General features: G+C 42.4%; 2 protein-coding genes across 4 annotated transcripts; one reads left to right on the forward strand and one right to left on the reverse strand.

Moving 5' to 3' along the window:
- The first annotated feature begins 466 nt into the window (after positions 1–466).
- Positions 467–24,079, forward strand: cnot6l (CCR4-NOT transcription complex, subunit 6-like). 3 transcript variants are annotated; one of them, XM_064936621.1, is made up of 13 exons: positions 467–550; positions 1,674–1,795; positions 4,504–4,690; positions 4,942–5,027; positions 5,206–5,295; positions 7,487–7,555; positions 10,149–10,306; positions 10,592–10,746; positions 11,026–11,177; positions 12,008–12,235; positions 12,410–12,612; positions 15,175–15,383; positions 20,789–24,079. In XM_064936621.1, exons 2-13 carry the CDS (start codon positions 1,684–1,686, stop codon positions 20,790–20,792), a joined length of 1,653 nt encoding a protein of 550 aa, XP_064792693.1. In that variant the 5' UTR covers positions 467–550; positions 1,674–1,683; the 3' UTR covers positions 20,793–24,079. The 3 variants fall into 3 exon arrangements, with proteins under 3 accessions (XP_064792693.1, XP_064792691.1, XP_064792690.1); XM_064936619.1 differs by lacking the exon at positions 20,789–24,079 and adding an exon at positions 18,456–18,482; XM_064936618.1 differs by lacking the exon at positions 20,789–24,079 and adding an exon at positions 18,175–18,376.
- On the reverse strand, positions 24,078–25,266 carry LOC135513729 (C-X-C motif chemokine 13-like). The gene is made up of 4 exons (XM_064936622.1): positions 25,152–25,266; positions 24,825–24,960; positions 24,442–24,522; positions 24,078–24,363 (listed from the first exon to the last, which is right to left on the reverse strand). The coding sequence occupies exons 1-4, from the start codon at positions 25,213–25,215 to the stop codon at positions 24,285–24,287; spliced, it is 360 nt and encodes a 119-aa protein (XP_064792694.1). The 5' UTR covers positions 25,216–25,266; the 3' UTR covers positions 24,078–24,284.
- Positions 25,267–27,276: the final 2,010 nt, after the last annotated feature.

The raw sequence follows: 27,276 nt of genomic DNA on the forward strand, positions 1-27,276 counted from the left end.
GAATCCTACTAGTTAGCATCAGTAGTTAGAACATTAGTTTGCTAGCTACATGAGTGACAAAGGCTGCTAAAATAGATACTTTTGCTAACGTCAGCTACTGGTCCGAGTTTGTTGGAGTCGAAAGCTCGGAACAAAGTACAATATGCAACATAAATGCATTGCCTATGCATCATCATATGGACTGTTTATTCTAAACATTGAACTGCAATTGAATTTAAGATTTAAAAAAAATAGTTTGTAGAACGGACCTTTTTCAATCCTCGTCCAGGTTGCCATGTTTAAATATACATATATATATTTTTTTTACACCGGTGCACCTTGCCTTATGTTAAATTCGTCACGTGTAGAAACAACGCAGGCAACTTTGCATGCCGGTGGGGGGCAGACGGATAGGGCAGACGGTACGAGCTGGAAGCCATGTTTGTTGTTCCTCCTTCTGCCACTTCGGAGTTCGGTACGTTCAGGGTCTGAACGTTCAAGAACTCCGTCTGCATGTCTTTATTATCAACAATATCGCCACTAAATATTCTCTACCACCCTCCGAATGCAGGTAATACATGTTTTCTATTGTTCATAGTTGCAGTGAAACAATTTGTATCGCCGAATGTCCCTCTGCATTTCTCCCGTCCGGTTTTTGTCTCACCTCTTCCCAAGGTCCAAGTACCAGAGCTAGGTAGCTTTCTGGCGCAGGAAAGGCTGTGCTCTCAGACCGCCTGTCAATTTACTCAACACCCATGCTTCAAGCCTTTGGTATATTTACTGTCGAAAGTAACGGGAACGTTCAGTTGTGTGTTCAAGTTGTTAAAACTGCTGAGATGTATTTGTAACTAGGTGCTGTTGTTGCTCATACAAATGTGTCATGCATGCATGCTATTGAATGGTTTTGACAGCTGGCAAGTAAACTTCCCTTGCAAAGCAGGCCCGGTGTAGTTGCATAGCTGTTGCTACTTTTGACATTTGGCAATACTGTCAACACGCAATTGTCACTGCATTTTACAATCATCGGTAGTTTTAATAATTGCAAATTAGCTAGGTAACGTTATTGAAATGTAGCTAGTTTGGTTGGTTGCTAAAGTGTTGTAGTTACTGTGTCATTATCAAAGACCCAAATTAGCTGTGTAAGCAGCTGTCAATGGACCTCGAAAAGATATTCTCGGATGACAGCCCCGGTGTTTATTCCTTATACCCGGTCACCAGCCAAGGATCGAACCATTATTAAATCCCTATTCATACTGTGGTGGTGTTGTTGCCACTATCACTGGTACAGGACGTGTGGCCGACTTGTGTTTAGACAGATAAACAGATTATGTAACTACTAAGCCAGCTCCGAACGTCTTCCCTGCTCGCTACACTTCAACTTTGACATTCCAAGTATTTGTGTTACAAATTGTTACTTCCTCTATAGCTGCAAGCTTTCAATACCTTTCCCATGTCACTGACACCAGAATGATTTCTCAATGAGACATCTGCACAATATAACTAAAATATCAATGTGGACCACCCCCCCACAATTTAAAGATATTAGAGTTGGACACCTCCTACAGACAGGAGGCACCCCAGAAGACCATGTGTAATTCAAACCCTAGTGAATCAACATGTCTTGTGTAATAATCTGCCTTGTTGGTGTGTGTCTACTAGGCAGTTGACCTGGCTCGTTGGTGTGTGTTCCTTAGATTAACAGGTATGCCAAAGGAAAAATATGATTCCCCGGATCCTCGCCGATTATACACCATCATGTCAGCTGAGGAGGCAGCCAACGGGAAGAAGTCGCACTGGGCCGAGCTGGAGATATCAGGTCAGTCAGTGACAGTCAGTCAGTCTGTTGGGTGGAGATATCAGGTCAGTTAGGCAGTCTGTTAGCTGGAGATATCAAGTCAGTCAGTTAGCTGTAAATATCAGGTCAGTTAGTTAGCTGGAGATATCAGGTCAGTCAGTGACAGTCAGTTAGCTAGCTGTAAATATCAGGTCAGTTAGTTAGCTGTAAATATCAGGTCAGTTAGCTAGCTGGAGATATCAGGTCAGTTAGTTAGCTGGAGATATCAGGTCAGTTAGTTAGCTGGAGATATCAGGTCAGTTAGCTAGCTGGAGATATCAGGTCAGTTAATTAGCTGGAGATATCAGGTCAGTTAGTTAGCTGGAGATATCAGGTCAGTCAGTCAGTCAGTTAGCTAGCTGTAAATATCAGGTCAGTTAGTTAGCTGTAAATATCAGGTCAGTTAGCTAGCTGGAGATATCAGGTCAGTTAGTTAGCTGGAGATATCAGGTCAGTTAGCTAGCTGGAGATATCAGGTCAGTTAGCTAGCGGGAGATATCGGGTCAGTTAGCTAGATGGAGATATCGGGTCAGTTAGTTAGCGGGAGATATCGGGTCAGTTAGCTAGATGGAGATATCGGGTCAGTTAGTTAGCTGGAGATATCAGGTCAGTCAGTCAGTCAGTTAGTTAGCTGGAGATATCAGGTCAGTTAGCTAGCTGGAGATATCAGGTCAGTCAGTCAGTTAGCTAGCTGGAGATATCAGGTCAGTTAGCTAGCTGGAGATATCAGGTCAGTTAGTTAGCTGTAAATATCAGTGACAGTCAGTCTGTTAGGTTGAGATATCAGGTCAGTTAGCTAGCTGGAGATATCAGGTCAGTTAGCAAGCTGGAGATATCAGGTCAGTTAGCTAGCGGGAGATATCAGGTCAGTTAGCTAGCTGGATATATCAGGTCAGTTAGCTAGCGGGAGATATCAGGTCAGTTAGCTAGCGGGAGATATCAGGTCAGTTAGCTAGCGGGAGATATCAGGTCAGTTAGCTAGCGGGAGATATCAGGTCAGTTAGCTAGCGGGAGATATCGGGTCAGTTAGCTAGATGGAGATATCGGGTCAGTTAGCTAGATGGAGATATCGGGTCAGTCAGTGACAGTCAGCTAGCTGGATATATCAGGTTTGTTAGTTAGCTGGAGATATCGGGTCAGTTAGTTAGCTGGAGATATCGGGTCAGTTAGTTAGCTGGAGATATCAGGTCAGTTAGCTAGCTAGAGATATCAAGTCAGTGACAGTCAGCTAGCTGGAGATATCGGGTCAGTTAGCTAGATGGAGATATCGGGTCTAAGGTTTAAACTCAGTTTTTCACAATTCCTGACATTTAATCCCAGTAAAAATTCCCTGTTTTACGTCAGTTAGGATCACCACTTTATTTTAATAATGTGAAATGTCAGAATAATAGCAGAGACAATTATTTATTTCAGCTTTTATTTCTTTCATCACATTCCCAGTGGTCAGAAGTTTACATGCACCCAATTAGTATTTGGTAGCATTGCCTTTTAAATTGTTTAACTTGTGTCAAACGTTTCGGGTAGCCTTCCACAAGCTTCCCACAATAAATTAGGTGAATTTTGGCCCATTCCTCCTGACAGAGGTGGTGAAACTGAGTCAGGTTTGTTGGCCTCCTCGCAAACACTTTTTCAGTTCTGCCAATACATTTTCTATAGAATTGAGGTCAGGGCTTTGTGATGGCCACTCCAATACCTTGACTTTGATGTCCTTTTGCCATTTTGCTACAACTTTGGAAGTATTCTTGGGGTCATTGTCCAGTTGGAAGACCCATTTGCGACCAAGCTTTAACTTCCTGACTGATGTCTTGAGATATTGTTTCAATATATCCACATAATTTTCCTACCTCATGATGCCATCTATTTTCTGAAGTGCACCAGTCCATCCTGCAGCAAAGCACCCCCACAACATGATGCTGCCACCCCCGTGCTTCACGGTTGGGATGGTGTTCTTCAGCTTGCAAGCCTCCCCCTTTCTCCTCCAAACATAACGATGGTCATTATTGCCAAACAGTTCCCTTCCCCAGATCTGTGCCTCGGCACAACCCTGTCTCAGGCTCTAAAGACAATTATTTTAATATCATGGCTTTGTTTTTGCGCTGACATGCACTGCCAGCTGTGGGACCTTGTATAGACAGGTGTGTGCCTTTCAAAATCATGTCCAATCAATATAATTGACCACAGGTGGACACCAATCAAGTTGTAGACACATCCCAAGGATGGAAACAGGATGCATCGGAGCTCAATTTCGAGTCTCATAGCAAAGGGTTTGAATACTTAATGTAAATACGTTTTTGTTTTGTTTTTAATAAATAAATAAAAACCTGTTTTCGCCTTGTTATTTTGTGTACATTGATGAGGGGGGGAAAACTATTTAATCCATTTTAGATTAAAGCTGTAATATGGAAGGGGGTCTGAATACTTATAGATTAGTAATTAGGATTCGTTATCTGTTATGATAAATTAGGCATTGTTGTTCGCTGTTGGCATATAGTTAAATGAGCACATAATTTTTTCCAGTACAGCCCTTATTAAAAAAAAGTACTCAAGTACTTGAAAAAAAAATCATACGAGGACTCAAAACAGTCAAAGATCTAATTCCCATCCCCACTGTGAAGAATGCAATATTGGGAGCCTTATCTGTAGCTTTTAGCTCTAACATTTCACCCATCTCTCCTCTGTCTCCTCTCCAGGTCGGGTCAGAAGTCTGAGCAGTTCTCTGTGGACTCTCACCCACCTGACGGCTCTACACATCAACGACAACAACCTGAGTCGCATCCCGCCCGACATCGCCAAGCTGCCACACCTGGCCTACCTGAACCTGTCGTCCAACAAGCTCCGCAGCCTGCCCGCCGAACTCGGAAACATGGTGTCTCTCAGGTAAGAGCTCCTGTGTGGTTGTGTATTCTTGAAGTGGTGCTGGCAACTCTTACGGTTGTGGGTTCAATTTCCTGTTGGGATCACATACACTTACTGAAAATGTATGCACTCACTGCACTGTAAGTGTCTGTTCATAGAAGCATTTGCAAAGTGGCATAAGACGCCACCAGGATGGTGGAGGTTTTCCACTTTCTACAGACTTTCTTTCTTCCCGCTGTGTTCCCTATCACCCCCCCCCCCCCCCACACCAGGGAGTTGCTTTTAAACAACAATCTTTTGCGAGTTCTACCTTACGAACTCGGGCGGCTGTTCCAGTTACAAACCCTGGGGCTAAAAGGTACGTCTTAGTTTGGTAACACTTTACTTTAAGGTTACCTCTTTATAATCCTATAAAGGGTTTATAATGACTTCATTCATTATTGATTAAACATTTTACAGACACAGTTAAGTGTGCAGGTAACCAACCACAGTGTTAGATTATTATTAATATTAAGGCTTATTGTATCTCTGGGCAGGTAACCCTTTGTCCCAAGACATCCTCAACCTGTACCAGGAATCAGACGGAACCAGAAAGCTCTTGAACTACATGCTTGACAATCTAGCAGGTGAATATGGTTCAACTATACATGCTTGACAATCTAGCAGGTGAATATGGTTCAACTATACATGCTTGACAATCTAGCAGGTGAATATGGTTCAACTATACATGCTTGACAATCTAGCAGGTGAATATGGTTCAACTATACATGCTTGGCAATCTAGCAGGTGAATATGGTTCAACTATACATGCTTGACAATCTAGCAGGTGAATATGGTTCAACTATACATGCTTGGCAATCTAGCAGGTGAATATGGTTCAACTATACATGCTTGACAATCTAGCAGGTGAATATGGTTCAACTATACATGCTTGACAATCTAGCAGGTGAATATGGTTCAACTATACATGCTTGGCAATCTAGCAGGTGAATATGGTTCAACTATACATGCTTGACAATCTAGCAGGTGAATATGGTTCAACTATACATGCTTGACAATCTAGCAGGTGAATATGGTTCAACTATACATGCTTGACAATCTAGCAGGTGAATATGGTTCAACTATACATGCTTGGCAATCTAGCAGGTGAATATGGTTCAACTATACATGCTTGGCAATCTAGCAGGTGAATATGGTTCAACTATACATGCTTGACAATCTAGCAGGTGAATATGGTTCAACTATACATGCTTGACAATCTAGCAGGTGAATATGGTTCAACTATACATGCTTGACAATCTAGCAGGTGAATATGGTTCAACTATACATGCTTGGCAATCTAGCAGGTGAATATGGTTCAACTATACATGCTTGACAATCTAGCAGGTGAATATGGTTCAACTATACATGCTTGACAATCTAGCAGGTGAATATGGTTCAACTATACATGCTTGGCAATCTAGCAGGTGAATATGGTTCAACTATACATGCTTGACAATCTAGCAGGTGAATATGGTTCAACTATACATGCTTGGCAATCTAGCAGGTGAATATGGTTCAACTATACATGCTTGGCAATCTAGCAGGTGAATATGGTTCAACTATACATGCTTGGCAATCTAGCAGGTGAATATGGTTCAACTATACATGCTTGGCAATCTAGCAGGTGAATATGGTTCAACTATACATGCTTGACAATCTAGCAGGTGATTATGGTTCAACTATACATGCTTGACAATCTAGCAGGTGAATATGGTTCAACTATACATGCTTGACAATCTAGCAGGTGAATATGGTTCAACTATACATGCTTGGCAATCTAGCAGGTGAATATGGTTCAACTATACATGCTTGGCAATGTAGCAGGTGAATATGGTTCAACTATACATGCTTGGCAATCTAGCAGGTGAATATGGTTCAACTATACATGCTTGGCAATCTAGCAGGTAAATAAGGTTCAACTATACATGCTTGGCAATCTAGCAGGTGAATATGGTTCAACTATACATGCTTGACAATCTAGCAGGTGAATATGGTTCAACTATACATGCTTGGCAATCTAGCAGGTGAATATGGTTCAACTATACATGCTTGACAATCTAGCAGGTGAATATGGTTCAACTATACATGCTTGGCAATCTAGCAGGTGAATATGGTTCAACTATACATGCTTGGCAATCTAGCAGGTGAATATGGTTCAACTATACATGCTTGGCAATCTAGCAGGTGAATATGGTTCAACTATACATGCTTGGCAATCTAGCAGGTGAATATGGTTCAACTATACATGCTTGGCAATCTAGCAGGTGAATATGGTTCAACTATACATGCTTGGCAATCTAGCAGGTGAATATGGTTCAACTATACATGCTTGGCAATCTAGCAGGTGAATATGGTTCAACTATACATGCTTGGCAATCTAGCAGGTGAATATGGTTCAACTATACATGCTTGACAATCTAGCAGGTGAATATGGTTCAACTATACATGCTTGACAATCTAGCAGGTGAATATGGTTCAACTATACATGCTTGGCAATCTAGCGGATGAATATGGTTCAACTATACATGCTTGGCAATCTAGCAGGTGAATATGGTTCAACTATACATGCTTGACAATCTAGCAGGTGAATAAGTCAACCGATTCACTTTGCAACAAAACAAGATACATATTGAGTCTAAACCTGACCGGAGCACCTGAATTGTCATATTTTCCTCTCCTGAACCAAATATCATTAAAGTCCTTTTTCCCTTTCTAATTAATCAATTCGTTAATTTCTTTATTCATTTTGTTTTATCGTGTCCTTTCTTTGTTTAGTGCACCCAGAACAGCTCCCCCAGAGACCTTGGATCACCTTGAAGGAGCAGGACCCAATGATCCCTACAGGTACTTTGGGATAACTCCCAATGATCCCTATAGGTACTTTGGGATAACTCTCAGTGGTAGCTACAGGTACCTTGGGATAACTCCCAGTGGTAGCTACAGGTACCTTGGGATAACTCCCAGTGGTAGCTACAGGTACTTTGGGATAACTCAGTGGTAGCTACAGGTACCTTGGGATAACTCTCAGTGGGAGCTACAGGTACTTTGGGATAACTCTCAGTGGTAGCTACAGGTACTTTGGGATAACTCTCAGTGGGAGCTACAGGTACTTTGGGATAACTCTCAGTGGGAGCTATAGGTACTTTGGGATAACTCAGTGGTAGCTACAGGTACCTTGGGATAACTCAGTGGTAGCTACAGGTACCTTGGGATAACTCCCAGTGGTAGCTACAGGTACCTTGGGATAACTCCCAGTGGTAGCTACAGGTACTTTGGGATAACTCAGTGGGAGCTACAGGTACTTTGGGATAACTCTCAGTGGGAGCTACAGGTACTTTGGGATAACTCTCAGTGGTAGCTACAGGTACTTTGGGATAACTCTCAGTGGGAGCTACAGGTACTTTGGGATAACTCTCAGTGGGAGCTATAGGTACTTTGGGATAACTCAGTGGGAGCTACAGGTACTTTGGGATAACTCTCAGTGGGAGCTACAGGTACTTTGGGATAGCTCCCAGTGGTAGCTACAGGTACTTTGGGATAGCTCCCAGTGGTAGCTACAGGTACTTTGGGATAACTCCCAGTGGTAGCTACAGGTACTTTGGGATAGCTCCCAGTGGTAGCTACAGGTACTTTGGGATAGTAGTAGTAGCAGCAGTAGTATTAGAGTTATTATTAGTAGTATTGGAAGTATTATTCTTTATTATTAGTAGTAGTACTTGTAGTATTATTCTTATTATTAATTATAGTTGAAGTATTATTTGTAGTAGGAGCAGTAATAGTATTATATTTATTATTATTAGTAGTAGTAGTAGTAGCAGCAGTAGTAGTCTTAATAGCACTACTACATACAGTACCAGTCAAAAGTTTGGACACACCTACACATTCCAGGGTTTTTCTTTATTTCTACATCGTAGAATAATAGTGAAGACATCAAAGCTTTGAAATAACACATATGGAATCATGTCGTAACCAAAAGTGTTAAGCAAATCAAAATACATGTTATATTTGAGATTCTTCTAAGTAGCCACCCTTTGCCTTGATGACATTTTTGCACACTCTTGGCATTCTCTTAACCAGCTTCATGAGGAAGTCACCTGGAATGCATTTCAAATAACAGGTGTGACTTGTTAAGTTAATTTGTGGAATTTCTTTCCTTAATGCGTTTGAGCCAATCAGTTGTGTGTCGACAAGGTAGAGGTGGTATTCAGAAGATGTCCTTATTTGGTAAGACCAGCTCAAATAAGCAAAGAGACACGACAGTCCATCATTACTTTAAGACATGAAGGTCAGTCAATACGGAACATTTCAAGAACTTTGAATGTTTCTTCAAGTGCAGTCTCTAAAACCATCAAGCGCTATGATGAAACTGTCTCTCATGAGGACTACCACAGGACAAAAAGACCCAAAGTTACCTCTACTGCAGAGGATAAGTTCATTAGAGTTACCAGCCTCAGAAATTGCAGCCCAAATAAATGATTCACAGAGTTCAGGTAACAGACACATCTCAACATCAACTGTTCTGAGAAGATTGCGTGAATCAGGCCTTCATGGTCGAATTGCTGCAAAGAAACCACTACTAATGGACACCAATAAGCAGAGGAGACTTGCTTTGGCCAAGAAACACAGGCAATGGACATTAGACCTGTGGAAATCTGTCCTTTGGTCTTATTTGAGATTTGGTTCCAACTACCGTGTCTTTGTGAGATGCAGTGTATGTGAACGGATGATCTCTGCATGTGTGGTTCCCACAGTGAAGCATGGAGGAGGAGGTGTGATGGTGTAGGGGTGCTTTGCTGGTGACACTGTCAGTGATTTATTTAGAATTCAAGGCACACTTTACCCGTATGGCTACCACAACATTCTGCAGCGATATGCCATCCCATCTGGTTTGCGCTTAGTGGGACTATCATTTGTTTTTCAACAGGACAATGAACCAATACACCTCCAGGCTGTGTAAGGGCTATTTGACCAAGGAGGAGAGTGATGGAGTGCTGCATCAGATGACCTGGTCTCCACAATCACCCGACCTCAACCCAAATGAGATGTTTTTTTGATGAGTTGGACCGCAAAGGGAAGGAAAATCAGCCATCAAGTGTTCGTCATATGTGTGAACTCCTTCAAGACTGTTGGAAAAGCATTCCAGGTGAAGCTGGTTGACAGAATGCCAAGAGTGTGCAAAGCTGTCATCAAGGCAAAGGGTGGCTACTTTGAAGTGTCTAAAATATATTTTGATTTGTTTACAACTTTTTTTGGTTACTACATGATTCCCGTATGTGTTATTTCATAGTTTGATGTCTTCACTATTATTATACAATGTAGAAAATAGTAAAAATAAAGAAAAACCCTTGAAATGGGTAGGTGTGTCCAACCTTTAGACTGGCACTGTAGGTCATTGAGTTGTTGATGGTGTATTGAATATCCTGCCTCCCTCTCCCAGCCATGTTCACAGTGATGTGTTACAACGTGCTGTGTGATAAGTACGCCACTCGTCAGCTGTACGGCTACTGTCCCTCCTGGGCCCTCAACTGGGAGTACAGGAAGAAGGGCATCATGGAGGAGATCACACACTGTGACGCTGACATCATCAGTCTGCAGGTAGGGTCTGACGTCGTCGGTCTACAGGTAGGGTCTGACATCATCAGTGGGTGATGACATGTTTGTGAACCCCAGGAAGAGTATCTGATGGGATTATACCAGTTAATCGGTATACAATAAAACCAGTAAACCTCCACACATCAAGAGGTCATTTTAGCCAGTGTGTTTGGATGTGTTCAGTAGAACCCATTCAGACCCAGGCTTTTGTGTCTTTTACATCGGAGCAAAGTCAACATCCACTAAAACTATTGTAACATGACGGCCATCTTGGTCGTGTGTCCTCAGGAGGTAGAGACGGAGCAGTACCACGCCCTCTTCCTGGAGACTCTAAAGGACCATGGGTACGAGGGGTACTTCTGCCCAAAGTCTCGTGCCAAACTGGTCTCAGAACAGGAGAGGAAGCACGTGGACGGATGTGCTGTGTTCTTCAAGACTGAGAAGTGAGTCAATTTAATCAATTACATTTATTTTATAAAGCTCATTTTACGTTAGCAGTGCTTTACTGCAAAGTGCTTTACAGATACCCAGCCTAAAAGTGAATAATTCCTAATAATTTACCTGTGCTTGATTGAACTTGCCTCTTGCAATGGGAACCTATAAAAAAAAAAAAGTGCAAACCCCGCCCACAATTCATTCACTCCAGGCGGGCTTAAATCAAATGCTCAAAGTATTTAAAATAATTTAAATAGTGTTTGAACCCATGTCTGGTTATGTTTCAGATTTACTCTGGTGCAGAAACACACGGTGGAGTTCAACCAGGTTGCCATGGCAAACTCTGAGGGTTCAGAGGTCATGTTGAACAGGGTCATGACCAAGGACAACATCGGGGTCGCTGTCCTACTGGAGGTCAACAAGGACATGTTCTCTGGTGGTGAGGAACCTGTTAATCAGTCATCAATCAGCCAATCAATCAAAAAAAATATAATGCCCTTTTAGTGTAAGAGCTGTTTGAAAAGACTGGCTGAAATTTCCTCCTGTTTTGGTAGGATGGAGTTTTGGCCTGGTGACATCACCAGGTAGTCAATTAGTTCATAGACCAATAAGAAAGAGTTCCAAACCTCCTGTGTGAATAAAGCTAGTTTTCACCTCCACAATCAGACCACTTCCAGACAGTCTTAGCAAAATTGTTGCTTGAGAAAGTTGCTCTTAACAGCATCTGTTTAAATGATGAAAATCTAAAATGGTACTTCAATGGTATTCTTTCCCTGTCCTTGAGATCACTGTCATTTGTCTTTCCCTTAGATATGTGTATGGTTTTTACCAGTACCTAACTCTACAAGTAGATGGGGCGGCAGGGTAGCCTAGTGGTTAGAGCGTTGGACTGGTAACCGAAAGGTTGCAAGTACAAACCCCCGAGCTGACAAGGTACAAATCTGTTGTTCTACCCCTGAACACACTGTTCCTAGGCCGTCATTGAAAATAAGAATTTGTTCTTAACTGACTTGCCTAGTTAAATAAAGGTAAAATATAAATAAAGTCCTAAATGTTTACATGATACAGCTTCAGTTTGATTTAATTTGGCCTGGTATAATGCAAACAGTCCACAACTTTTTAAGTTTCAAGGTCACCTGAAAATACCGTTAAATACTTGAAAAGTTCTTGCTATAACCTATTTGGTTGTTAAGGTGTGGTTAACGAACTCTTCTTCCCACTGTTCTGTGGACTGAAAGGACAATAAATGAGTTGTCTTCTGTTTGTCAGGCATGAAGCCTCTGCAGGAAACACAGTTCCTTCTGGTGGCTAACGCCCACATGCACTGGGACCCAGAGTTTTGTGACGTCAAGCTGATTCAGACCATGATGTTCCTGTCTGAGCTGAAGAGCATCACAGAGAGGGCGCTGAGCTCCGTGGCAACAGGCTCCCCGACCTCCGACCCCTCCTCCATCCCTATCGTCCTCTGTGCTGACCTCAACTCCCTGCCAGACTCTGGTAAGGATCTGACCTTTGACCCGGCTCAGAACTAACCCTTTTCACTGAAGCAAATCTGTGTTCCATATGATATGTTATTCAGGTACTCAAATATACGAGAGTACCTGAACTGTTTCAATGCCCCTTCGTTCCCCATCCAGTATTAACTGCTTTCCATGGCCCCCCTCCCACCAGGTGTAGTGGAGTACCTGAGTAACGGTGGCGTAGCAGAGAACCATAAGGACTTCAGAGAGCTGCGTTACAACGAGGCTCTCAGCAACTTCAGCTGCCAGGGGAAGAACGGCCAGTCTGACGGCAGCATCACACACAGCTTCCAGCTGAAGAGCGCCTACCAGGGCAGCCTCATGTCTTACACCAACTATACGTACGACTTCAAGGTAGGTTACACCTGTAAAATCGATTGGACGACTAGGAAAAGCTTTTCACAAAGTTTATTCACCCAATGGGTCAAACAGGTCTACAGACAAAGACATCTTCCCATCAGCACAAGTGTAGGAACAGTTGAATTCGGTTAAAACTCTTTTTTTTTTTTCAACCACTCCACAAATTTCTTGTTAACAAACTATAGTTTTGGCAAGTCGGTTAGGACATCTACATTGTGCATGACACAAGTCATTTTTCCAACAATTGTTTACAGACAGATTTATTTCACTTGAATTTTATCACAATTCCAGTGTGTCAGAAGTTTACATACACTAAGTTGACTGTGCCTTTAAACAGCTTGGAAAATTCCAGAAAAGTATGTCTTTGCTTTAGAATCTTCTGATAGGCTATTTGACATCATTTGAGTCAATTGGAGGTGCACCTGTGGATGTATTTCAAGGCCTACCTTCAAACTCAGTGCCTCTTTGCTTGACATCATGGGAAAATCAAAAGAAATCAACCAAGACCTCAGAATATTTTTTGTGGACCTCCACAAGTCTGGTTCATCCTTGGGAGCCATTTCCAAACGCCTGAAGGTACCACGTTCATCTGTACAAACAATAGTACGCAAGTAGAAACACCATGGGACCACGCAGCCGTCATACCGCTCAGGAAGGAGACGCGTTCTGTCTCCTAGAGATGAATGTACTTTGGTGTTAAAAGTGCAAATCAATCCCAGAACAGCAGAAAAGGACCTTGTGAAGATGCTGGAGGAAATGGGTACAAAAGTATCTATATCCAAAGTAAAATGAGTCCTATATCGACAAAACCTGAAAGGCCGCTCAGCAAGGAAGAAGCCACTGCTCCAAAACCCCCATAAAAAAGCCAGACTACAGTTTGCAACTGCACATGGGGACAAAGATCATACTTTTTGGAGAAATTTCCTCTGGTCTGATGAAACAAAAAAATAACTGTTTGGTCATAATGACCATTGTTATGTTTTGGAGGAAAAAGGGGGAGGCTTGCAAGCTGAAGAACACCATCCCAAACGTGATGTGCGGGGGTGGCAGCATCATGTTGTGTAGGTGCTTTGCTGCAGGAGGGACTGGTGCACTTCACAAAATAGATGGTGTCATGAGGGAGAAAAATGATGTGGATATAATGAAGCAACATCTTGGTCGCAAATAGGTCTTCCAAATGGACAGTGACCCCAAGCAAACTTCCAAATTTGTGGCAAAATGGCTTAAGGACAACAAACTCAAGGTATTGGAGTGGTCATAACAAAGCCCTGACCTCAATACTATAGAACATTTTTTGGGCAGAACTGAAGAAGCGTTTGCGAGGAGACCTACAAACCTGACTCCGTTACACCAGCTCTGTCAGGAGGAATGGGCTAAAGTTCACCAACTTATTGTGGGAAGCTTGTGGAAGGCTACCCAATACATTTGACCCAAGTTAGATCATTTAAAGGCAATGCTACCAAACACTAACTGAGTGTATGTAAACTTCTGACCCACAGGGAATGTGATGAAAGAAATAAAAGATGAAATAAATATTTCTCTCTACTATTATTCTGACAAAAAAACTCTATTTTAAATGTATTTGGCTAAGGTGTATGTACAACTTCCAACTTCAACTGTATATACCCCACTTTAGATGAAGTCTCCTTTTCTCTAAACGTGACGTCTTTTATTGCTAGGCAGGAAGTTTAGTGATGTGAGTAATAAACTGTTCCTTCTCCCTTACCGTGACCTGACCTCAGCCCCCATTACATCTCTAATTCACAGCTCTCCACACTCATCAGTGACCACAACCATGTGATTACCTTTCCCGTACTCAGTAACATTCCCAAGCACTCATATCCAACCTTAATTGACCCCCACCATATACATTGCTGCTGTAGATAACCATTCACTTCTGCTGTAGCAAGTATTTCAAAATACTTACAACCTAACAACTGAAGCCAGACTGTGGGCCTTCTCCTTTCCCATAGGATTCCTGATGTCAACCAATAACATGACAGAATGTAACTGTTCTGCATTCCCCTCTCTCCCTCAGTACCATGAGCAAGGATATTTCATAGTTCAAGTTTTGAATTCAGAACCCATCACACCTTAATACCATCAAATATATACGTATGACTTCAATGTAGGTTACACCTTAATACACCAACTATATACGTATGACTTCAAGGTTAAACCGGGCTGCTCTGGAGTAGGATCTGTCCTCAGTTGAGTGCTCACAGTTTGTCATGTTTCGGCCCAATTCGATAAGCCTAGCAACCCCTTGACCAGCAGTGAAGGCTGTGTGGTTCATATTGTTTTACGGGTAACAATAGTAAAGACAATCTCTTTCATTCTCTCTGTATCACCTCCTTCCCCTCTTTCTCTCTCTCTCTCTCTCTCTCTGTCTCTCTCTCTCTCTCTCTCTCTCTCTCTGTGTCTCTGTGTCTCTGTGTCTCTGTGTCTCTCTCTTTCTCTCTCTTTCTCTCTCTTTCTCTCTCTTTCTTTCTCTCTCTCTCTCTCTCTCTGTGTCTCTGTGTCTCTCTGTCTCTCTGTCTCTCTCTCCTTCTGCAGGGCGTGATCGACTACATCTTCTTCTCCAAGACTCACATGTCTGTAGCCGGCTTGCTCGGTCCCCTGGAGTCTCAGTGGTTAACGGACAACAACATCACCGGCTGTCCCCACCCCCACATCCCCTCTGACCACTTCTCTCTGCTCGCCCAGCTGGAGCTCCACCCGCCAGTCACCTCCTCCCTCAACGGCCTGCACCTGCCCGTCCACAGGTAGTGGGGCGCCATCCTCTCACCCATGATCCTTGACCTTTGAACCCCTAATGCCCTGCCCCATCTCTGCCGAACAAACAAACCCAGACAGGCCATCCCCCCCGAAGGAGTATTCACCTCTTCTGCTCCTCTTTTAACCTCCATTTTGCACACTGATTGGATTTCTGTTTGTTTTGTTTGTTGTCTTTCTTTGTCTACATGAACGGCTTGATACCAAATTAGGGTTGGGATTTGTGTTTTGTGTTGTTTTCTGGTCACATTACATACCGCTGCTCTTCTCCTTGGACGCAAAAGTGCGTCCGAAATAGCACCCTATTCCCTACTTTTGACCAGGGCCCTATGGAACCCTATTCCCTATATAGTGCACTACTTTAGATCAGAGCCCTATGGAACCCTATTCCCTATATAGTCCACTACTTTAGACCAGAGCCCTATGGAACCCTATTCCCTATATAGTGCACTACTTTTGACCAGGGCCCTATGTGGGACTTGGTCTAAAGTAGTGCACTATATAGGGAATAGGGTTCCATTTGGGAGGGAGGTTCAGGTCATCCTGATCTGGTGTCAGTGTTTTTTTTGCCTTAAACCTGGTTTGGATGGTGGTGACTTTTTGTCACGTAACCTTCTACAGTAACAATGACAACCGACATCTGAATTCTCTCCGTTCGATTTTGAGGTACCCAATCCTCAAGACAACTACTTAACATATTTTACAAATATGACATCCAACGTTCTACTGAATTGTATTTTATGATCATGTTAAGTCCTATCATTTCAACATAAATGTTACCCCAAACACGTTTTTTTTCTTCTTCTCCTAAATCACAAAGGATGGGGTGTGGGACTTTTCAGTATTGCTCTATTCTGTGTCAAGTATGGAAAGAGGAAAGATGTGGTTTTTATCACGTCAGTATATCAGTGGAAGATTAAACGTAGATTTCAACATGGAAATGAAAATGTGCAATGTGGCTTCTATGGAGACCGATAGGAACGATCGTTGAACAGGATCCCAGCCCTACTAACTCACTCCCAGCATCCCTTTCACCTCACGTTGCTATTTATGTTTCCCCTCGTCCGCTTGAGTTGCCTGCGAGTGGTGTGTTCCCCTGATCCAAACCAACATGAACTTATGGATCGCAGTCGTTTTTAGATATGTCTTTGACCAATTTATCTTGTTAATCATTATGATTTGGTCTTTAGCTTTTAAACTGCAGTGCATTTAACACCTTTTAAAGTCATAAGTCTTAAGCTCAACTTCCCCGAGGCTCGTAGCTCAACTTCCCCGAGGCTCGTAGCTCAACTTCCCCGAGGCTCGTAGCCCAACTTCCCCGAGGCTCGTAGCCAAGAGTCCTCATCAATCCATCAATGTTTGATTGATAGATTAATTGAAGAATCCTCCCAAAACCAATCACATTTGCTTGCCATGTGTTGCGTTATCTATGTACGAAGAGGCATGAGAAAGGATTGGTGTGTTTCCAAGCCAGATGTCATTAAGGAAGTGATCATGTCCTATCATTGATTAATGCTGAGCTGAATGTATTTCTAATTGAAAGGCTCACAACAACCGCAGTGGTTTTTAGCTCAATTCTACACAACAATAGTTTCCAAACCATTGGAAATGTGTTAGGTAAAAATAATAGTACGTAAAAATAATAGTTTACGTCCCAAGTGACACCCTATTCCCTATATAGTGCACTACTATAGACCAGAGCCCTATATAGTGCACTACTATAGACCAGAGCCCTATATAGTGCACTACTATAGACCAGAGCCCTATATAGTGCACTACTTTAGACCAGAGCCCTATATAGTGCACTACTTTAGACCAGAGCCCTATATAGTGCACTACTTTAGACCAGAGCCCTATATAGTGCACTACTTTAGACCAGAGCCCTATATAGTGCACTACTTTAGACCAGAGCCCTATATAGTGCACTACTTTAGACCAGAGCCCTATATAGTGCACTACTTTAGACCAGAGCCCTATATAGTGCACTACTTTAGACCAGAGCCCTATATAGTGCACTACTTTAGACTAGAGCCCTATTCCCTATATAGTGCACTGCTGTTGACCTGGGTCAAATGGTTCTGGTCAACAGTAGAGCATCATGTCTGTGATTACACAGGCAGCTCAACTCTGATCTTTTTTTCCACTAATTGGTATTTTGACCAATCACATCAGACATTTCACATGACATATTTTTTAGAGCTGGTCTGATTTTTGTCAAAATACCAATTAGTGCAAAAAATAATATCAGCATTGGGCTGCATGTGTAAACACAGCCTGGGTGTAGGGTATGGGGAGCAATTTCGGACATAAGCCAAACTCAATGTGATGCCCGGCTTACTGCAGTGGAACCCAGGGGTGTACTGTGCATTAAAAAATGCCTCTTCTGTTCATGACCAAGACTCAAGACTCTAAGAAGCTGTTGTTTTGTGAAGGCTTTCATATCCCTAGGTCCGTACCAATGACTTTAGATATGTTACCCATACACTAATGTTCAGTACAGGCTATATAGCTGACACAGGGTTGTCTGACAGAGTTTGGGGGTAGCACACTGCAATAGGTTAATACTGAGTAATTGAGTAATACCATTTTTACCATGTCATTTCTTAAGAAGTACCTAGTTATAGAAATGACTATAAAGTGATAGAGTTGAGGGGTTGTAGAAGTGATCAAACCTAGGGTTTGTTCCCAGAATTATTTGAATGATAGAATCCATATATTTATGGGGATTTAAAAGGTTCAAAAATGTTGTTAACTTTCTCAAAACTCAGTTTTTTTTCCCAGAAATCCTTGTTAGAACATTCCCCGAATCAAGAGAGGAATAAGAAGGAAATCCATGAATCCTCCAACCAAAACCTGTGGATTTTGGAAAAAGATAGCCGACTATTTGCAACCCTAACGGGGATACAATAGCACCATGGCAACACTGTACTGTGTGTGCAGGTTGAAGCTGCGTTGACGTAACGTTATAAACATGTCTTGACAACATTGTCTCTGCTTTATTTTTTTGCACGTGATTATCTAACACGCTATGCCTCCAATTTCAATGACTTCTGTGAAACCAGCCTGAGAGAGTGAGAACGGACGGACGGACGGGGGGGGCATTTCTGGGCCCATACTTCACTCCCCCCAGATCTTCATTTAGTGGGGTACAACTATTTTTATGGCAGTTGTATATTCAACCAGATATTAACGTCTTTGGTGACCGTCTGATCAACACAACTGCTTTATATCCGTTGGGGGGTAATGTACTGCTTTACACCCGTTGGGGGGTAATGTACTGCTTTACACCCGTTGGGGGGTAATGTACTGCTTTATATCCGTTGGGGGGTAATGTACTGCTTTACATCCGTTGGGGGGTAATGTACTGCTTTACACCCGTTGGTGGGTAATGTACTGCTTTACACCCTCTGGGGGGTAATGTACTGCTTTACACCCGTTGGGGGGTAATGTACTGCTTTACATCCGTTGGGGGGTAATGTACTGCTTTACACCCGTTGGTGGGTAATGTACTGCTTTACACCCGTTGGTGGGTAATGTACTGCTTTACACCCGTTGGTGGGTAATGTACTGCTTTACACCCGTTGGGGGGTAATGTACTGCTTTACACCCGTTGGTGGGTAATGTACTGCTTTACACCCGTTGGTGGGTAATGTACTGCTTTACACCCTCTGGGGGGTAATGTACTGCTTTACACCCGTTGGGGGGGGGTAATGTACTGCTTTACACCCGCTGGGGGGGGGTAATGTACTGCTTTACACCCGCTGGGGTGTAATGTACTGCTTTACACCCGTTGGGGGGGTAATGTACTGCTTTACACCCGTTGGGGGGGGTAATGTACTGCTTTACACCCGTTGGGGGGGGTAATGTACTGCTTTACACCCATTGGGGGGGGTAATGTACTGCTTTACACCCGCTGGGGGGTAATGTACTGCTTTACACCCTCTGGGGGGTAATGTACTGCTTTACACCCGTTGGTGGGTAATGTACTGCTTTACACCCGTTGGGGGGTAATGTACTGCTTTACACCCGTTGGGGGGTAATGTACTGCTCTACACCCGTTGGGGGGTAATGTACTGCTTTACACCCGTTGGGGGGGTAATGTACTGCTTTACACCCGTTGGGGGGTAATGTACTGCTTTACACCCGTTGGGGGGGGGGGGGGGGGGTAATGTACTGCTTTACACCCATTGGGGGGGGGTAATGTACTGCTTTACACCCGCTGGGGGGTAATGTACTGCTTTACACCCGTTGGGGGGGGGTGTAATGGACTGCTTTACACCCGCTGGGGGGTAATGTACATTTTTCCTAGCCTGGTCTCAGATACACTATGAACATATACAAAAGTATGTGGAACCTTTGAAATCCGTGGAGTCGGCTATTTCAGCCACACGTACTGCTGACAGTTGTATAAAATCGAGCACACAGCCATGCAATCTCCATAGACAATCATTGGCAGTAGAATGGCCTTACTGAAGTTTCCCCGGTCAACTGTAAGTGCTGTTATTGTGAAGTGGAAACGTCTAGGAGCAACAACGGCTCAGCCGTGACGTGATGGGCTACACAAACTCACAGAACATTGGCCTGCTTCTTCAGCAGGACAATGCCCCCGTGCACAAATCTAGATCCACACAGAAATGTTTTGTTGTGATCGGTGTGGGAGAACTTGACTTTGCCTTCACAGAGCCCAGACCTCAACCGCATTGAACACCTTTGGGATGAATTGGAACGCTGACTGCGAGCCAGGCCTAATCAGCCCAACATCAGTGCCCGACCTCACTAATGCTCTTGTGGCTGAATAGAAGCAAGTCACAGCAGCAATGTTCCAACATTTAGTGGAAAGCTGTTATAGCAGCAAAGCGGGGACCAACTCCATATTAATTCCCATTATTTTTGTATTGAGATATTGGACCAGTGGTGTCCACATACTTTTGGTCATGTAGTGGACATTTGTTCTGTCTTGCCAACTCTTATGGTCATTTGTTTTTGCGACAAAGCAAACTGATCTGGGGCCAGGCTACAATTTTCTTACTAGAAGGGTTATTTCGATTTTGACACAAGTCCAAAGTTTGTCAATCTTATGTGTGTATGCCCAGTCAGTGTGCCACCATTTGTGTGTGAAATACCCCCAGCTCAACACAGTACAGACAGAAGTATATGTACCAATGCTTCAATTCGAAGCTTGTTTTTAAACTATGGGCATTTTTGTCTGTGATCTAAATGCAGTCTATAAATTGGTACTTTGTGTGAAAACAGGAATTACAAGTTTTTGAAAAAGAGATTTTGTCGTTAATGGGTTTTATTAAGACTGAAATGTTTTTATGTGGAATCAATCTAGATGATCAAATGATGGTCGACTCTTTCTAAATCCACTTTTTCTTTTTTTGTCCCTTTTCAGCTGATGATCTTCCCTAGGACTTTTTATGTTTGAACAAGGTCTCCCACTCCCAAACACTGCAATTACTTCCCCAACTTCAGCTGTACTCCTTCCCCTGCACCCCTCCACATATCTAATTTAATATCACAGCCTTTTCTCTCTCATGAACACATCCACTCTTACTTTACATTTGTATCAAAGTTAGTTTTGTAGAGCACACCTCCATTTTCTTACTTACAACGTGCCTCGTTTGTACAGTGTACAATCTCTCCAACAGCAGCACTGCCTAGGAAAATACGTTTGCGTTTACACAGGCAGAGCAAATCTGATCTTTTGCCACTAACTTTTGACCAATCAGATCAGAATTTTTTTTTTTTTTTTTTGCCAATAATTGGTCAAAAGATCAGAATGGGCTCCCTGTTTCTAAACCCAGCCTGAGTAGCTCAGACTAACCATGCACCAACATCTATCCATCCATTCCTCCATTCCTCCATTCATTCATCCCTCTCTCCATCCACCCCTTCATCATCCATCTCTCCATCCCTCCATCTCTCCATCCATCTATCCCTCCATCTCTCCATCCATCTATTCCTCCATCTCTCCATTCATCCCTCCCTCCATTCATTCATCCCTCTCTCCATCCATCCCTTCATCATCCATCCCTCCATCATATCTCCATCCATCTATCCCTCCATCTATCCATCCATCTCTCCATCCATCTATCATCCATTCATCCCTCTCCATCCACCCCTTCATCATCCATCCCTCCATCCCTCCATCCATCCATCCCTCCATCTATCCCTCCATCTATCCCTCCATCTCTCCATCCATCTATCATCCATTCATCCCTCTCCATCCACCCCTTCATCTATCCATCCCTCCATCCCTCCATTCTTTGTCTCTTCTATCATCCCCTGTTCCATCCTCAGAAAGATGAAGTTAAACGTAGATGAGGTACAGGGATGACACAATGTCACCAGAACTCATTTCATACCACTCGGGTCTCCCTTCTGTTGCAATTCACATCAAAGTTAACTGAAATTATCATTTGAAAAAATGGCATCTATTTGCAATGTTTTTCTCAATAAACTGAAGCTATTTATTTGAAAAGTTTTGTTTATTTTTAAATGTAAGAATTCTTTTTCCTGATTTGAGATGTTTTTTGACAGGTGGTGCAGTATTATGTTGCCTGATTTAGCTATGCATCTGCTTATAACTTCCAACATGTTGGTAGGCTATTTGTTAGTCAACTATAATTAGATACTTGCTCACCAGAATAATGTCATCGACTCAATAGAATGAATGCTTCAGTGTAGTTGACATCAGTAAACTTTTCTCTGTCATCTCTGCTTCTTTCGCGGAGCAAAGACGTTCAGGGACCGGGGATAAAATGCAATAACTGGAGATTTTAAAAAAAATTCAACGGGAAACGGATTCTGTGCAGAATTTCCAAATTACATCAGTTTGACCGGTTGAAAGGAAATGGAAATCTGTGAAAACAATCCAACATATTTCTGATAAGATTTTCGTTCTGCTTGGGTGCGTATTTGATGTGGTTGAAATACTCAATCAGTTTTTTGTGACGCTGATAAAGATGGCCGCTCTACAGATGGTATCTAAATGATCATTCGCATTCTGTCAAGATGCTGAAATAAATCCTATTTCTCCACTCCCGTTCCAGAGTAAAAAATGTTGCATACATTTGGTTGATAATTTTACTGCTAGATATGCTATTTTTTATTTTGTTTCAGGAGTTCATATTAAGGCCCATGTGAGAGGTTCTAGACCTACAGTCGGTGTCCAGATTTCAGTGTCCATTCAACCCATCGGAACAGTAGGCCACAGTTCCATTGACGTGACTGTCACATTGTATATAGCGTCTCACAATCATCACACGTAACGTAGCCGCCTCTCCTATCATCCTCTTTTAACACTTCACCAAATCTTTCCCAAACATTACATTTCAGGCCCTCACTTTGCTTCTCTTTTTTTTTTTTCTTCTTCTTCTTTTTAACAACTCTTTTTATTTCGCAGCTCTTCTGTCATTGAATTAAACTCCGACATTTGTCTTTTTTTCCCTCCTTGGATCAACATGAACTTTTTATTTTTCTGCCCATTCCCAAAAGCATCTGGTGATTGGCTGTATGGGCTATTTGGCCCACTTAGGCCTTAAAGTTTAGGCTTTATGCACTAATGCCAGATAGTGACTCAGTGTAGCATATACATATAAATTGAGCAAGAATTTATATAGAGATTTTCTTATTTTCTCAAGCCAGCCCACACCCTTCATCCACTCTATTGCATGACCCTAAACTGCCCCCACCCCACTGATATAACCGGAAGGACTGCAGGTTATGAGTCAACCCGTGCGTCACTAGTAGGAAACGATCATTGTGGCTTGTCAGCCCCTCGGAGACCACTCTAAACCCCCAGATGGTTTCATGTCTACAGCCGGAGGATCCAACAACTGCTGCACACGTTCCGTTTGCTTCTGAATGTAGAAGGTTTTGATTTAATTTCAATTGAGTTTTTTTTATTTGTTCATTCGGGTCATAATTAGGTAGACTTGGCACAGAGTGACTGAATTGCTAGAGGTTTTGTTAGTAGACATCTTTTGAATAGTGAACTCTAGACTTTGGTGAATATCACTTGTTCTTTTCAGACCTAAGACACGTTTTTAGAAGAGAAATGTTAGCATCTATAGTATGTTAATTCAGGTTTAAAGCTGATTTGCCATTGCAAGGTCATCGTTTCAGTGTGATTTTTAAAAAGAAAGCACTTTTTAAATGTGTGTTTGTCTTAGTTTATCTGACCCTTATGCATCTATCCTAGCCTTCCATCCTACATGGTGTACCTAAAACTGGTGGATTTCAATGTTTTACCTACAATCATAAAACATATTTGACACAGAGTGTGGACAGAGGGATTGTGGTCAATGTGGTCGTGTCAATACGTTCATACTAACCATGTGATCAAGGACAAGGAAGTAGACTCTGTAGTGTTTGGGCAAGAAACAAGGCCTAAACTATGACCAGGAAGTTTGAGAATGACCTATGCTCCCCAAAGAGGAAAGGGTTTAAGTTGAGTAAACTACGACCACCCCAGTCCCACCTCCTCCTGGGAGTGTAATCTGTCAACCAATCAGAGGTGGAGGGTGCTAACTTTTTGTATTACTCTGAAAACCGTGTTTTAGTTTTATGGATTTATTGGGGTAATAATGTTCACATAAAAATAAAATATACACGCTCATCAGCAATTGTATAATTGTCCCTCTTCCTCCTCGGGCAATAAAATTGTCATTTAAAAAAAGTATGTTTTGACCATCTTTATTTCTCTGGGTTAGAGACGATACATTATAAGGACATGAAATAATAACACATACGTACAGAGATAATTTCAGAGAAATTAAACAAATTTGGTATTACAATATTACAATTGAATGCATTGGTATTGCATAAACTTGTGTTGTGTTCATTCCATTTTGCTCCAGATTGAATGATGTGATGACGTTGACCGTTTACTGTCGCTGTTCCACTATCATGTTGATGCCGTCCATCGTGGTTGAGATGGGGACACCTGCACTTCCCTTGTTGTTACTGTTGACAGAGATGGTGTGTTTTGTTTTTTTTTAAACAGTTGCACATCAACAAAATTGTGTGTGTGTGTGTATTTACCTTTGTAACCGGGCAATGACTTTGTTGATCCATTTTGCCTCTGGATTCACACAGACGATGGTCTTGTCCTTCTTGGTAACGCTGATGAATGGAGGGGATACATTACTAGCCAAGGAGAAGTCAAACTACCATAGACATATATCTATCTGAGCTTTGCCATGAAAATGGCATAATTTATTGTAGCCTGTTGTAGGTTGTTTGAAGTGGGAGACTTGAACTCTTCAGTGACTTCGAATGGGTTTGGATGTAAGACCAGTAATGTGACACTCTTCTTCTTCTTCCTTCCACTACTTCCTGTCTCCCATACTTGTCATACATGCATTTTTGAGCGACTCCATGGTTTCATTAGAACATGTTGAAATAGTGACATTCTGTTGACTCACATCATCTCCATGCGACTACAGTGGGCTCCTGCGGGTAAGATCTCCAACTTGTGAAACCTCGTGGGAGAGATGAAGGCAGGGGACGTCCGGATGCAGCGACATCTCAGACTTGGAGCGAAGCCGCCCATAGGAAACGCTGCAGGCATGAAGAGGAAGACTAATAGGTCAAGTAAATGCAGGTCACGTCGAATCCTTAAAAACAACTGATTAACTTTAAAGGGAACAGTTTGTTATGAAAAACATTCATATGCTACGATTTAGGTCCTATTGCAATAAAAAAAAATACAGCAAATTATTGAGCAGCTTTTTAACAGATCTGTATCTCACCGTGAAGAGCAGCAACGTAGCAGAGAGTCAGTACGACCAACAAGTAGTGTGGCTTGAAGGCCATCTTGAGTCTGGGTTGGCTGTGGTCGGCTGAGGTTAAAGATCAAGATCGAAGTGCTCTGAGAGTGAGTGATGGAATTCGTGTGCATTCTGGGTTTATATTGCTGCAAATAAGGAAGTGTGTTGGGGAATCCCTCATCAGAAAAATAATGATGTCGGTAAATCTAATGAATCCAATCTATTTGAGTCGGTGTTGGTGGGTTTACCTAATATTGTAGATGTAAGCTTTTTTTTTTTTACACTGCAAAACATGAAAATGTTACCTAGATATGTAATCTTGTATTGAGATGCTTAAATTAAATGTACTTGTTTTGAGTTAGTTTAGCTTACCCATTTATTTGTTTTAAGGTTGATTACACTTGATTTCACATGCAGAAAATGCTTTGAGATCTGCAGTCGTTTTATCAAAAATTACATTTTTTTGTTGTTGCATTTTTGGCAGTGTAATTAAAGTACCATTTCAATTACAGTCAGATTTTTTTGCAGTAAATTAAATTCTACTTTCCTACGTTAACCTTCAATTCTACTGTAACTTCTAATGAAACTAAACAGAAGCTGTATTCATATCAGAAACATCTAGATAAAATGAGTCATACATAGGATATAACTATATCTCTCTTTGTTGCTCTTTCTCCCCCTCCCCCTTCTTGCTCTTTCTCTCCCTCTCATCTCATTCTGTTTTATATATTGATTATTAGTCTTTCTTTAACAGGGCTGTAAAGGTTACACCGTCATTTAAATCAAATCAAATTTATTTATATAACCCTTCGTACATCAGCTGATATCTCAAAGTGCTGTACAGAAACCCAGCCTAAAACCCCATACAGCAAGCAATGCAGGTGTAGAAGCACGGTGGCTAGGAAAAACTCCCTAGAAAGGCCAAAACCTAGGAAGAAACCTAGAGAGGAACCAGGCTATGTGGGGTGGCCAGTCCTCTTCTGGCTGTGCATTTAAGCAGCAGTTGAGGTAGATTGATGTTTATGTCACTCCGTTTCCAAATGGAATGTACTGACTCTCTCTTGGCCACTCTACATAAAGTAGAAATGAGCTTCAGCCCTCGTAGACAGTGCAGATAAAGCAAAATACTGCCTTAACTGGAGGAGGGGAGACAACAGTAGCTAGATGGGTGAAGAGATGACAGCATTCTATCATGATAAAGTTGACCTTTTCGTGATGCATTGATATGCTGTCAACATTGAGAATAATAATTTATTGATAAAGATATGTGAGTTGTCCGGGCAAACATAAAGATTTGTAAGATTAACATTTGAAGATTAGAGTGTAGTGTATAGCAGGCAGTTTGTATCATACTAACAGACAGTCTGGAGATTATCTATGGAGAGTAATCCATGCAGCAAACATTCCTGGAGCATTGAAGGTCCCCAAGATCATTCTTAATTGGAAGAAGTTTGGAACCACTGAGAGTCTTCCGAGAGTTGTCCGGGCAAACTGAGCAATCGGCCGAGAAGAGCCTTGGTCAGGGAGGTGACCAAGAACCAGATCACTCTGACAGAGCTCTAGCGTCCCTCTGTGGACATGGGAGCACCTTCCAGAAGGACAACCATCTCTGCAGCACTCCACCAATCAGGCCTTTATGGTAGAGTGGCCAGACGGAAGCCACTCCTCAGTAAAACGCACATGACAGCCTGCTTGGAGTTCACCAAAAGGACCTAAAGGTTCTCAGAAAATGAAACAAGATTCTCTGGTCTGATGAAACCAAGATTGAACTCTTTGGCCTGAATGCCAACCGTCACGTCTGGAAGAAACCTGGCACCATCCCTACAGTGAAGCATGGTGATGGCAGCTTCAAGCTGTGTGGGATGTTTTTCAACAGCAAGGACTGGGAGACTAGTCAGGATCAAGGCAAAGATGAACAGAAAAAAATACAAAGAGATCCTTGATGAAAACCTGCTCCAGAGTGCTCAGGACCTCAGACTGGGGCGAAGGTTCACCTTCCAAAAGGACAACACAGGAGTGGCTTCGGGACAAGTCTATGAATGTCCTTGAGTGGCCCAGCCAGAGCCTGGACTTGAACCCGATAGAACATCTCTGGAGAGACCTGAGA

Source organism: Oncorhynchus masou, chromosome 25, assembly GCF_036934945.1.
Source record: "Oncorhynchus masou masou isolate Uvic2021 chromosome 25, UVic_Omas_1.1, whole genome shotgun sequence".
NCBI classification, from domain to species: domain Eukaryota; kingdom Metazoa; phylum Chordata; class Actinopteri; order Salmoniformes; family Salmonidae; genus Oncorhynchus; species Oncorhynchus masou.

Bases quoted from the DNA above. Each gene is read 5' to 3' on its own strand.
- LOC135513729 (XM_064936622.1), bottom strand. From the start codon at position 25,215: ATGGCCTTCAAGCCACACTACTTGTTGGTCGTACTGACTCTCTGCTAC. The intron at 24,961-25,151 runs GTGAGATACAGA...TCATGCCTGCAG, and splicing joins CTACGTTGCTGCTCTTCACG to CGTTTCCTATGGGCGGCTTC. The intron at 24,364-24,441 runs GTAAATACACAC...CTCTGTCAACAG, and splicing joins GTCATTGCCCGGTTACAAAG to TAACAACAAGGGAAGTGCAG.
- cnot6l (XM_064936619.1), top strand. From the start codon at position 1,684: ATGCCAAAGGAAAAATATGATTCCCCGGATCCTCGCCGATTATACACC. The intron at 1,796-4,503 runs GTCAGTCAGTGA...TCTCCTCTCCAG, and splicing joins GGCCGAGCTGGAGATATCAG to GTCGGGTCAGAAGTCTGAGC. The intron at 12,236-12,409 runs GTAAGGATCTGA...CCCTCCCACCAG, and splicing joins CAACTCCCTGCCAGACTCTG to GTGTAGTGGAGTACCTGAGT.